The sequence below is a fragment of the Eublepharis macularius genome, chromosome 10 (assembly GCF_028583425.1).
Source record: "Eublepharis macularius isolate TG4126 chromosome 10, MPM_Emac_v1.0, whole genome shotgun sequence".
NCBI classification, from domain to species: Eukaryota; Metazoa; Chordata; class Lepidosauria; order Squamata; family Eublepharidae; genus Eublepharis; species Eublepharis macularius.
In genome coordinates this window covers 53,914,507-53,926,692 of record NC_072799.1, presented here as the reverse complement: position 1 = coordinate 53,926,692, position 12,186 = coordinate 53,914,507, and the positions used below count along the sequence as shown (strand labels likewise).

Here is a 12,186-nt window from a genome sequence, read left to right as displayed (position 1 = left end):
TAACCCATGCCCCACCTTGCAATCTGCAGTGCAATAGCAGCCAAGCAGACCTACGAAGCCACCTGGTCTGAAGCTAGGGAGAGCTGGGACAGAAAGCTTACTGCAGGGGGTCTGCGTGCTGGGATTTGGAGCGCTGACACAGACAAAAGAGTTCTTCATCTGTGGTGATTACTGCCATGATTGGCACCGTGCCAGGTCTTGGGTATTTTATCCAATCTGCTTCCTTCTATTGTTATCACCCCTTTCAAGATCCGTTAAAAACATAACTTATTGTACTTACCTAGCCAATCATACAAACTTGGAAAGCAGACTTTTATACCTTGGCAGCTCAACCACAGTTCCAGTGCAGTGTGATTCTCTAACCTGACACTGTTTGTGTAAGTACCAGATCATGTTTAAAAATAGTTTTATAGCATAAACAGAGATCAGACTCTTTTACATTTTTATTTAATTGTACTCTGTAACACAAAATATTCCAAACAATTTGTCAGAAAATTTTCCATTTTGTAAATACACATACTAAAAAACGTCCACCCTTCTATACAGGGCATGTGGCTTTACAGCGGAATACAACAAAACATTATCGTGAATCATCACCAACAAATAAAACCAGGTTAAGAAACAAAAGTTGCAATCCAAACTATTCCACCTTCATGTATATTCACATTCTCCTCTTCTGTGTACTTATATACAAAACTGTAAAAAAAAAGTAAAGATATTTTACAGATATTTAGTAGTATACAACAGATAAGAAACAAGCCACTGTATAGGCAGCATTCCACAAACCATTCAACATTACTGCCAGTTTTATTTTTGTAGGAGTTTTATAACTGTTGCCACGAGTGTTAAAAAATAAAAAATCTCAACAGTAAGCCATTCCCTAGCATGTGGCTCACCAGACACATGGTCCAGAAAAAGCTAAGCCCTGTCAGACCCACTAATTACAATGCAAGAAGTTTAACCATGTGAAAAACTCTCTCACTGGGACCACTTAAAATCAGCTGGATCATGCCCACTGTGTTTTGCTCCTCTCTCATACTGTGTTTTGCTCCTCTCTCATACTAAATGTGTAAATTTGATTATTCTCAAACATGTGCACTATTATGCAAATTAGAGAGTGCTTAAAAAAACTTAACTGCAACAAAATGAGCAATCATGCTGGAGATGTTGCTTTCAATTCCTACACTGTTAAGCCTTAAAACATATAAACACTTTCCCCAACTCCTCTTCTGATAACATCTGCAAAACTGGGGAGGGGATTTGAGTCCAGTGACATCTTAGAGACCAACAAGATTTTCAGGGTACAAGTTTTTTAGAGTCAAAGTTCCCTTCTTCAGATACAAGTAGGATAGGAAATCCTCCTGAGCCTTTATGTCCCAATTAGAAGCGAAGCAAAGAAGAGAGTCAAGATGTAAATGGTACAGTGGTACAATAAAGAAGAAATTAATATCTGTAGTGACATAAGAAACCTGAAATTAAAAAAAAAAAACAGAGTTTCATTGGCACAAAATTCAAGAAAAATCACTACTTCCCTTACAACCTTCTGGTTTTCCTCCTGTTTGAAAAAACTGGTGCTAAATCCAGGAACAATCCTGTATAACTAGTGGAAAATGTGAGTTTGACAGAAAGGAAGGGGAGGAGGGAGTCATGAGAAACCACGGCTTAATCACAATCTGTGCCCCATTACCAAGACTGACTATAGTTACCATTGTTTCCTCTGATGAATGCATCCCCATATTTATTCTTCAGTTGTCCATTTACATATTCTTCTGTCTGTTCCAAAGCTATGTTCATGTACCCATCCAAGCAAGCCAGAACACCTAGTAAATACAATCCCATAAAATGGCTCAGATTTCAGAACCATAATTTTCCTAATCAAATATGGTATTAAATGAAATCTAAAGAAAATGACTGGACAGACTGAAACACATAGCTAGTAAAAATATCGGATGGGTATGGGACAACTGCCACCATACCTTCATCTACACAGTGAAGCGATCAAGTCATTATCCATCGTTTGGCATTATGAAATATAAAATTGCTATAGCAGAACCCTTTGTCACAAGATCAATAGCTTCTCTTCTCAAAGCCTGAAATGCTGTTCTTTCATTGATGGGTTCTGGCGAGTCTTAATATTCTGCAGTAGTCATGAATTTTAAAGGCACAGGAAAACTACGTTTAACAGAATAATCAGAAGGAGCAGCCCTGTGCACGAGGCCAAGTCTTTTGCCTCTATTATACATAGAATAGTACTGATATATTCATAGTCTGCATGCACATCCTGCCAAAAGTTTATTCAAGTTACATAGTTATTAAAAACCCTATCTATTCAAGTACCATTTTTTAAAGTACCATGTGAACCACAGCTGCCCTGTTTAATTTTAGAATACAAGTAGAAAGCTAACTGGAATTTAGGAAATTGGTTGAAAATATACGTCACCTTAGATTTATTATGCTTATTAATTATGCTTATTAATATTGCTAGGAATCATAAATTATTTTAAAGGCACAGCATAACCACAGATTTAAATTATTATTAGAGCATAAGCCTAAATGTTTACAGAAAAGCAAATCCAGCTGATTCAAAGCATCTTATTTTTGTGAGCGTGCTTAAAATCAGCATGGTGATCTTTAAAGCTAAATGGTTCAAAAATTAACAACATAACCACATTCTCAAAGTACACATGCTCCCAATTGTTGCACCAGTATATGATTGACATTATATGAAATCATACTAAAAACCATACTGTGCCCTTATGATGGCATCACAAACAAAAAACATTGCTATGGATGTTAAGTACTTAATGATAGATTTGAATTCCATATAACTTAAGTTACAATCAACAACACCAAATGAATAGATGCCTCTACAAGTTTAGGCAAATATTTTAACGGGACAAAATCTTGAATGCCTTTTAAGAGCATGAAAATCAGAACCTAGCTGGAGGTTTTTTTGCAGGTTTACTTTGTTGATGTTTTTGCCCATTCACACCATGTTCTCCATCTTTCAAATGGGAACAATTCTGGCTGTTCTGACTATCCTAGAGAGGCCAGCATCACAGGAACAACAGCCCTTGTGCAATGGCATAATGATGTATGTTCCTCATTTATCATTTAGCTTAAAGGTGTATACTCCATGATTTAAGCAAGTAACCTCCAAAGTAGATTACAACGTATTAAAAGAATACAACAACGGTTTTTATATACCAGTCTTCTAGACAGATTAGTGCCCCACTTAGAGCAGTAAACAAAGTCAGTGTTATTATTATCCCCACAATACAGCTGGAGAGCCAAGGCTGTGAGGAGTGGCTTACCCATATGCTGAGCATATGGCAGTAGCGGGATTCGAATCAACAGAATGCTGATTCGTAGCCCAACCATTTAACCACTATCCTACAGCAGGTGAATGATGCTTCTGGACCATCTTTTAGGGGCGCAGCAACTATGAGAAACAATAATATTAATGTTTTGTGAGTGCTCTGGTGCTTTTGTTGCTTTGGGGATCACAGTAAGTCCAAAAAAATCAGCCCCCTGAGCAGCACTGGTTCTGCCTCTAGCGGGAGCACTTTCTCTCCCAGACCAGATGCAATGAGAGCCAGTTTGGTTTAGTGGTTAAGAGTGGCAGGACTCTAATCTGGAGAGCCAGGTTTGATTCCCCACTCCTCCACTTGAAGCCAGCTGGATGACCTTGGGTCAGTTACAGCTTCCTGGAGCTCTCAGCCCTACTCACCTCACAGGGTGATTGTTGTGGGGATAATAACAACATACTTTGTAAACTGCTCTGAGTGGGTGTTAAGTCATCCTGAAAGGCAGTATATAAATCAAATGTTAGTATTAGCAGTAGTAGTAGTAGACAAAATAGTGATCACTATGTATTTGCTCATGAATCAAAGGCAAATGATCCCAGAGGTCCAAAAGTAGATGGCATAATTAATATTTACCATACTACCACAGCCCTGTACATAGCAGTGATAGTCCTATGAGATAAAATGTGAATAGACCAGACAATCCATCTGTGCTTTTTTTAAAAACGGAGTTAAAAATCAGAGGATTTGGGGAAGACCCCAAAATAAAAAAGAGGAAAATGAAGAAACCCAGATAACTTTTAGTTAAGCAGCTTGCTGAGACCAGACACTCATAACTTCATACTCCCTTGTTTAACAGTATGTTAAATATCACTTCCAGCTTTTATTAACATAGATTATCACAACATGGTTTAAGATATATTCCCATAAAACACAAAATGCACATGAGTTAACTCACAGCATATTTCTCCACTTATCACAGGAGGGTATTTATTCCTGCAATATCTGTTTACAGATCTCAGTCCAGTTTTGTTAGGATTATATAGAACAGATCCTTAAACTAACTCAGATTTACCATTACATACTTCAAAAACTTCTACAGAAAGAAGAAAAAAATCCATCCTGCTTAGGGTGAATTATGAGATGACATAATAGATAAGCAGGGAGGGAAGGTGGCATAGTATAGCCTGATCTCTTCAGATCTTGGAAACTAAGCAGGGTTGATACTTGGATGGGAGACCACCAAGGAAGACCCTGCACAGAAAAGCAATGGCTGGTGGTCTCTGGTCCCAGGGAGGCTTGCCTGGCATTGACTAGAGCCAGGGCCTTCTCCGGCCTGGCACCTACATGGTTGACCTCTCTGTCTGTTGAGACCTGGGCCCAGAGCAATCTACTATCCTTTTGCTGGGCTTGTGGGTGATGTTATACTGAACGGAATTTGTTTATTTTATCGTAGTTTTTACTTTGTTGTATCCGCTCTGAGCCCACTTGTGGGGAGGGCGGAATATAAATCAAATTAATTAAATTAAATCAATCAAACCACCTAATTTGCCTTGAAAGCCCCTTGCTGGGGTTGCCAGAAGTCAGTTGTGACTTGATAGCACGTTACCCACACACAATGAATAAGCATTATGAAGAACACCTAGCTGTGTGCCTAGACAGAAATTCACAATTATGATCTTTTCTGTGCATTGTAAATCAGCAGAGAAAAATCATCTTATTCCAGCATGAATCTAAATTAATTAAATCTTCTACAGCCCTGATACCTAACCCTACCAAGAACTTCTCCCAATTCAATCAAGAACTGTTCCCTTTGTTAAACATTAACTAGCTTCCTTCCAGGAACAACTGAGTCTACTCCAAGGCAATGGCTGTTCTTTGTTATGGAAAACCCAGTTACTAAAATTTCCAGCATAAATTAATGTACAGTGCAAAATTTTCTATTAGCTCCCATGCTAGATACTTAAAAGAGTTCATACAGAAATTTAGTTGCTGCTAATATCTGGAAAGTTTGTATACATAATTTATACAGGGCAGCTTAAAACAGATCTGGAGTTTGTTACAGACATCATCATCAGTCACTCACCAGCCCTCCTCTTATGAGGGCTTAAAAGTGGGGAAGAAAAGAGAAAGGGGCATCTCTGTTTTGTCTTTGGAACTCAGACTGATTTCCTGACGTGGTAGCAATCAGTCATGTTGAGCTGTCGCAAACGCATATCAGAAGCTCTTCTGACCAAGATTTCTCAATTATTCAAAGTGTAATTTTTATATCCAGGTAATCCAAGCATTTTGAATTTATTTTAGCAAACAAAATACTAAGCCAAGTTCAGTATTGAGCTTGACTGCATTTCTTGACATCTGTGAAAAATGCATGTGAGAAACACTCCTAAACTTTAAATATTACCAGTCTTGCACTAATCTTTACAGAATTTACGGTGATTGTACGAAGACTGCAGTGTAAAAGGACAGACACTTTGATCCAGGAAGCTGGGCAGAATACACATGGCAAAAGTAACCAGAGTTAATATTAATTTATATATTCTTACATTTGTTATAACCTGTAACAATTTGCTCATTTTTAATACCACCCTGTAATGATTTGCCCTATTTTAAAAATATTGTATTAAACTATAAAATTTTGAGCCTTTAGTTCAGCTCCTCCTTACTTTGCTTTAAACTTATACTTCTGGAGGGTTCTGGTCCCAATGAACACTCTTTATATTTCTACTCAGTCAGCGTTTCAGATGTTCTCTACTTTATCGAGGCTTATACCTCGAGAACACCTTTCCTTTTTTTGTTTGTGTGACCTATATATTGCTGCCTCCCCAAAAGGTTTTCACTGTCCCCAAAGGTTTCACCTTAGATCTTTGACAGCACATGAGGGCTGTCAGCACAGAACAGTCAGCACGTTTGGCAAAAAAATGATTTTTTTCTTAAACAAAAATGGTGTTTATTTGTAAGTGTGATGGTTGCATTTTAATAATATTCTGGTTTCAGAATAGTTCTTAAGCTTGGCAGTTTCAAATATAATTATATAAAAGTATTTTCACAGACTCAGTTACACAAATTAATTTTTCACACAGGTCTTCATTAATAGAATAAACTCTCCTCATATCCACACAGACAGAATATGTGATGCAATAGAGCCCTATTCCATCTAAGGGTTAATTTCGAAGCTAAGTGCTTAGTTCTTTTAACAAGATGAACCTGGTCTGAGACACATTTGTTCTCTATTATCTCCTCAAGGCCATCCAGTTAAATTGTGGAGTTGGGGAAGACAAGAGCAGTGATGTGACAATTCTGGAAAATTCCCTAAAGCAAGGCATTCCATTGTTTAACATTGGCCATATGATAAGAGCAGCTAGAAACCTATCATTTAGTAGGAGTCAGTTTGTATTTTTTCAGCTTATGGATCTTGTTAGGAGGCACCCCTGCACCTCTACCAAAGGTTATATATTATTGGCTTGAAAACTTTGCTACTGCTCAAACCATTTTTGTATGCTGTGAAGTGATTTACCATCCGGGCTCCAGGTATCAACAGTGTGATTTAGAACAGCTAGTTTTATTATGTTGTTACTTAATGACCTGCTGAGACTGTACTGGATTTTAATTGCTTTTGTTTAACTGTTAACTAATAAATATATTTTTAAACAGTGGTTTTATTTGTGAGTAAGACTATCTTGGGACCCAGAAAATGTTTTTCTGATGGTTTTGCCAGGTTAAATGAAGGGTTCATTTGGGTTCCAGGCTTTGGAAGCAAATAAAAAGACAATCACCTTGCCCCTTTGAAGAGTTTAGGCTCGGCAAGGGTTGCAAGGGAACGTCACAGAGTCATTCAGGACTTCCCACACGGCTTGCCAAAACTAAATAGATTAATCTCTCACTCAGATATACACAGAGTGCCCCAATGTGCACACAGTTTACCTGACATAGGCAGAATTAGGCTCTCTGGCTTCCACACAGCTTGTGTGAATTAGCCAGAATCATTTCTCTGAGAAACACACAGTTTAATTGAACTTGGCAGAATAAATACTTTCTCTCAGAAACACACCGACAACTCAGGCTCCACACAGGTTGCCTGGCTTAACTAGAATTTCTCACAAATCCACACAAACAGGTCAGGCTCCACGTAGGTTGCCTGACTAAACTAGAATAACCTCTCTGTAAGATATATAAAGGGTGATTAAAAAACTTTCCCTCAGCACCGTCTAATACTACAGTTCATTCAGCCCCTTAGGGTACCACTACTATCCAATCAGATCACACTCCACTTACCCAGAGGCCTGCATTTAAACTCAAAGCAGCAATTTTTAAAATTCCATGTTAGCAAACAGAAATAAAATACTCAAATTTAACTATATACAAAATATTACACAACCGATGATCCCAGGGTCAGAATATGAAAGAAAAGTCACCAAGATCACAAAAACTGTATGAATTCCTATCTCCCTAGCTGAAAGATCACATATATATCAAGGTCAGGAGAAGGACCGGGAAAACTTACCTCGATAATCAACTCCAGAATTTAGCTTTACAACAACTGGTCTTCCTATTATTTGTTTCAAAAAATCACTTGGGGTTTGTTTCCGTAGACTCATTTTGATAGACTGAGAAGCAACAGAGAAATAAAAATTGGGGAAAAGCTGAAATGCAGAACTCAAAACAGATCACAAACAAGCACTCAACAAAGAGAAGCAGTACAGTCAGGGCTTTTTTCTGGGAAAAGAGGTGGTGGAACTCAGTGGGTTGCCCTCGGCGAAAATGGTCACATGGCTGGTGGCCCCGCCCTGATCTCCAGATAGAGAGGAGTTTAGATTGCCCTCCACCAACGGTGCAGAGGGCAATCTAAACTCCCCTCTGTTTGGGGATCAGGGGGCGGGGCCACCGGCCATGTGACCATTTTCAAGAGGTTCCGGGACTCCGTTCCACCACATTCCAGCTGAAAAAAAGCACTGAGTACAGTCATTCCTAAAAGTGTTCACTGGGGAAATAAATATCAAATAGAATGATAAAAAGAGGAATCCTCATTGAACAGACTTAGAACTGCTATTGTACAGTCACTGTATAAAACTACCTTCTAAACCACATGCAGTTCGATATTCTTAATAAGCTCTATGATTTAAATCTGCATTACTTTTAAATATCTTTTCCAATTTAAAGCTACCAGTCAAACTAAAACAGCCACCACATTTATTTCAGAGCAAGTCTATTTTTTGTAAACCCTCACCTGAAGCAACTGTCTTCAGGGGCTTACCCTTTAGGAAATGTGTTTAGGATTACAGCCCAAGGGTACAGCGTACATGGGAACAAAGGTGTCCTGATGAATATTTTCCTCACATGCATAAAGCAGGGGATGCATGATCTCCATTAGAGGCTTAACTCAGACATATTGTATTTTAACTATAGTTGGTTTGTGAAACGAGGATCCAGCTGGTAGATGATTATGCCACTCTTGGGTTGCCATAAGAAATGCCTTCACTCTGCCCAAGTGTGTGCAGGCAGCACCAGGGAACAAACAAGGATTAAGACAAGATGTCTGCAGTTATACTTGACACAAACTGTAGTTGTCAACCCAACTTCAAACAACGGTTTCCGGCCCAGATACAATCACAGCAATAGTTAGTTTTATTAAACTGTGGTTTCACACTGTGCCTGAACTGAGACAATGTTTCAGATTTAAAGAGTAAAGCAATCTGTTGGGGTGTGGTGTCAAAGCCAGTGTGAAAAAGACAAATTTCATTCCATGTATACTAAGGGATTGAAAATAAACCTGCTGATAGTGTAATATCTTCATAAAGAAATATGGTGTGGCCTCAGTGAGAATATAATGTATAATTCTGGTTGTCACATCTCCAAAAGGATATACCCAAGTAAAATTAATTATCATATTGCAGCACCTTCCTCATGAGGAAACTTAAAAAACTTAACCTCATTAATTCAGAAAAAAGGTATGTGGGAGGAGTCACATAAACATTTACAAAATGATGTATAATGGGGAAATAATGGGGAGAACTTCTCTCTCCTATCAGAACTCAGGGTCACTTAATGAAATTGATTCAAGATGGCAAAAGTACTTCTTTGCATGATGGATAACTTATCTTATGGAATTCATTACCACAAGATGTAGTCACGGCCACTAGCTTAGATGGCTTTAGAAGGTGGCAAGACAATTTCATGAAAAGGCTGGATGTTATTCATGTGGATGTTATTCATGATGACTAAACAGAATCCTAGGCAATGCACCTTCAAATACAAGTGGCTGCAGAGTAACAGCAGATGAAGGCTATTGCCTCAATTCCTTGCTTGTGGCTCTCAAGATGTGAGAAACAGATTGCTGGACCAGATGGACCTACAGGAATCACCCTGCTGAACTCCTGTTTTTACAGCAGACTCATATATTTGCATTTTCCATATCTGTCTTCCCATACGTTTCTCTCCTTTATTCTACAAGTGTTTTCTTTCCAGAACGACTGGGAGGCATATGTTATGTGAGAAACCATTTAATTCTGACTGTCTTTCACCTCACCTGAGTTTCAAGATGGTAACTGGGCCGCAGGCGGGCAAGCAATCTCAGAGGGCGCCTAGCGATACAACTACCATACATGCACAGAGGGCAGCACCCAAGTATGACGTGACAGGGCTGTTACGGCAGACACGCTCATTTTAAACAGGCTCCGCAGGAAGCAACTTAGGAAAAGGCAGCACACGCTTTTTCTCCGGGGTGGCCTTCTCCGTTGGAATTCTGCACAAAGAATCCCACCCGTGGCACGACCCACGCCTTCCTCACTCCCACCCGTGAAGGGACCGCCTCGCCGGCACAGCCTTGGAATCCGGCGGGGCAACTCCCCTCAGGCAAACCCGGGGCGTCCCTCTCCTTATCGAGCGATCTAGGACCGGCCTCGAAAGCGCTTAAACCAAGTTAACGCGCAGCGACCCCATTCGCAGGGCCGGGCAGGGAACGGGGAAGGAGGGTGGGGCGGGCAACAGCCGCGGGGGGGGGGGAACGTTCGGCGGGAGAAGGAGAAGAGCGCGCGCGCCGCCGCCCGCCCTCCAACCGCTGCCCTCAAAGGCCGCCCTCGCTCGCCTTCAGTCACTCACCCGCACGCAGCCAGCTCGCGTTCGTTAGCTTTCAGGGCGGTTTTTCCGATCCAGGGATGATGGGCTATTCCCCGCACCAATCAGCGCTTTCCGGCTACAGCAGCCGCTACGGTTCCCGAGTTTGGCCAAAACTCGGCGCCGTTATTTGCCCGAGCGGGGTGGAGCGTGTCTGCCGCTAGTGGTCTTTTGCTGGACTCCGGAAGAATTGCCGAACCCAAGAGGAGCCTGGTGGCTCCGTCAAGACTCCGCGGAATCCTATGCAGAGTTACTCCGATCGAAACCCACTGAAGTTAATAGGTTTAGACTGGTATAACCCTGCACAGGATTGCGCTGTTTGAGTTGTGACATCCGCCTAGAGCTTTCTCACTTCGTCGGAGGCGTGAACGCTAACGCAAGATAAGGCAAACGCTGCGCGCCCCCGGCGAAGGACGCTCGGGCACGCCACAGAACTGCTGGTAGTTACTAGCTCAAGACTCCTCCTATTTGTACCTCGTAAGCCTGTGGTTATAGAAGAAGCGGATAAGAATTAAAAGCAGTCTTACCTTACACCAGAGAGGAGCAAAAGGGTTTAGTTTTGAAAATCTGGATGCTTTTGCTAGTTCAGAATGTTACAAAATCTGGTTATTGCTGAAATGATATCATAGATATAACTCTTCCCCCCCCCCCAAACTGTTGGGAAAGAAAACTGCTGTTGGACTTTGGAAAGCTTCTTTCTTTGGTTTGCAATATAATTTATTTTTATTTTGAAAAAATAGTAAGAGGAGACACATAGTTGTGTTGATAAAAGATAGTTATATATAACAAAATATATAAAACACAAAGTATTTCTCCCCACCATCCCCTTCATTAAATTTTTAAGACACTTTCTATGAGATATAATGCTACTTGCTTATATTAAGATACATTTATAGTCACCATATATTTAAATAGTTTGCTGGGTATTTTTATACTACTTGATAAGATATTAGAGTTCAACACAAAGTGAAACTTGAATATCTTTTGCATTTCTTTGTGTGTTTCTATCCAGTATTTCCTCGCTTTCTTGCATGTCCACCAGATGTGATCGAAGGTTGCATTCACCTTTTCTGAAAACACCATTAAACTCTCCTCAGTAAACTATAACCATCCTCAAAAATATTTACCACAGCTTTCAGTTTTCTTTTATCATTAATGAAACGGGGGGGGGGGGGGCAAGTGTTGATAATTGCAGGAGTCTCAATTTCCCTCATTGGGGATTTTCAAATCAGCTGATGTGTTTTCATGTGAACTGGGTTTGGCTTCTCTTCAAGGAGACTAGCACCATACAAATGTGAAAGAGAGCAGATATGGGGCAAGTTTCTTTGCTATATATGGAATGTGAGTCAATAAACTGTATATGACATATAAACTATATATGATATACATTGTATGCATTCCGTGATACAGTCAATTTCTGTAATATCGAAACCAATTCTGAACACCTAGCAAGTCATCACATCTCATATTTTATATGGATACTGAGAGATGCCTTCCCATATAGAATACTTGGCTGAACATGAACTGAGAGGCCATCTGACATTTTGACAAACGTCACATGAGGAAGGGTTAGGGGAGGGAAGTATTTAACTGACACTGGCTGAAAGTATGTCTTCTGGAACTTTTTGAAGTTCCTTTGCCAAGTAAAACAAGAAATACAGTCATGGGATGACTGTAGGAGCGTTCCTCAGAGAAGTGATGTCGGGAGGAGTAGACATTTATAATGGGCAAAAGCAGTTTCGTGTCTGGTCAGAAAAGGCAGCAGTAA

General features: G+C 40.1%; 1 protein-coding gene across 2 annotated transcripts; it reads right to left on the bottom strand.

Moving 5' to 3' along the window:
* Positions 1–430: 430 nt before the first annotated feature.
* On the bottom strand, positions 431–10,660 carry LSM6 (LSM6 homolog, U6 small nuclear RNA and mRNA degradation associated). 2 transcript variants are annotated; one of them, XM_054990069.1, is made up of 4 exons: positions 10,404–10,660; positions 7,810–7,912; positions 1,707–1,820; positions 431–696 (listed from the first exon to the last, which is right to left on the bottom strand). In XM_054990069.1, the coding sequence occupies exons 2-4, from the start codon at positions 7,901–7,903 to the stop codon at positions 662–664; spliced, it is 243 nt and encodes an 80-aa protein (XP_054846044.1). In that variant the 5' UTR covers positions 7,904–7,912; positions 10,404–10,660; the 3' UTR covers positions 431–661. The 2 variants fall into 2 exon arrangements, with proteins under 2 accessions (XP_054846044.1, XP_054846043.1); XM_054990068.1 differs by lacking the exon at positions 10,404–10,660 and adding an exon at positions 9,832–10,306.
* Positions 10,661–12,186: the final 1,526 nt, after the last annotated feature.

Excerpts from the sequence above, each read along its gene's own strand:
- LSM6 (XM_054990068.1), bottom strand. The coding sequence starts at position 9,909 with ATGTATGGTAGTTGTATCGCTAGGCGCCCTCTGAGATTGCTTGCCCGC. Across the intron at positions 7,913-9,831 it reads GTTACCATCTTGAAACTCAG|TCTATCAAAATGAGTCTACG; the intron begins GTGAGGTGAAAG and ends GTTGCTTCTCAG. Across the intron at positions 1,821-7,809 it reads TTCTGGAGTTGATTATCGAG|GTGTTCTGGCTTGCTTGGAT; the intron begins GTAAGTTTTCCC and ends TGTATTTACTAG.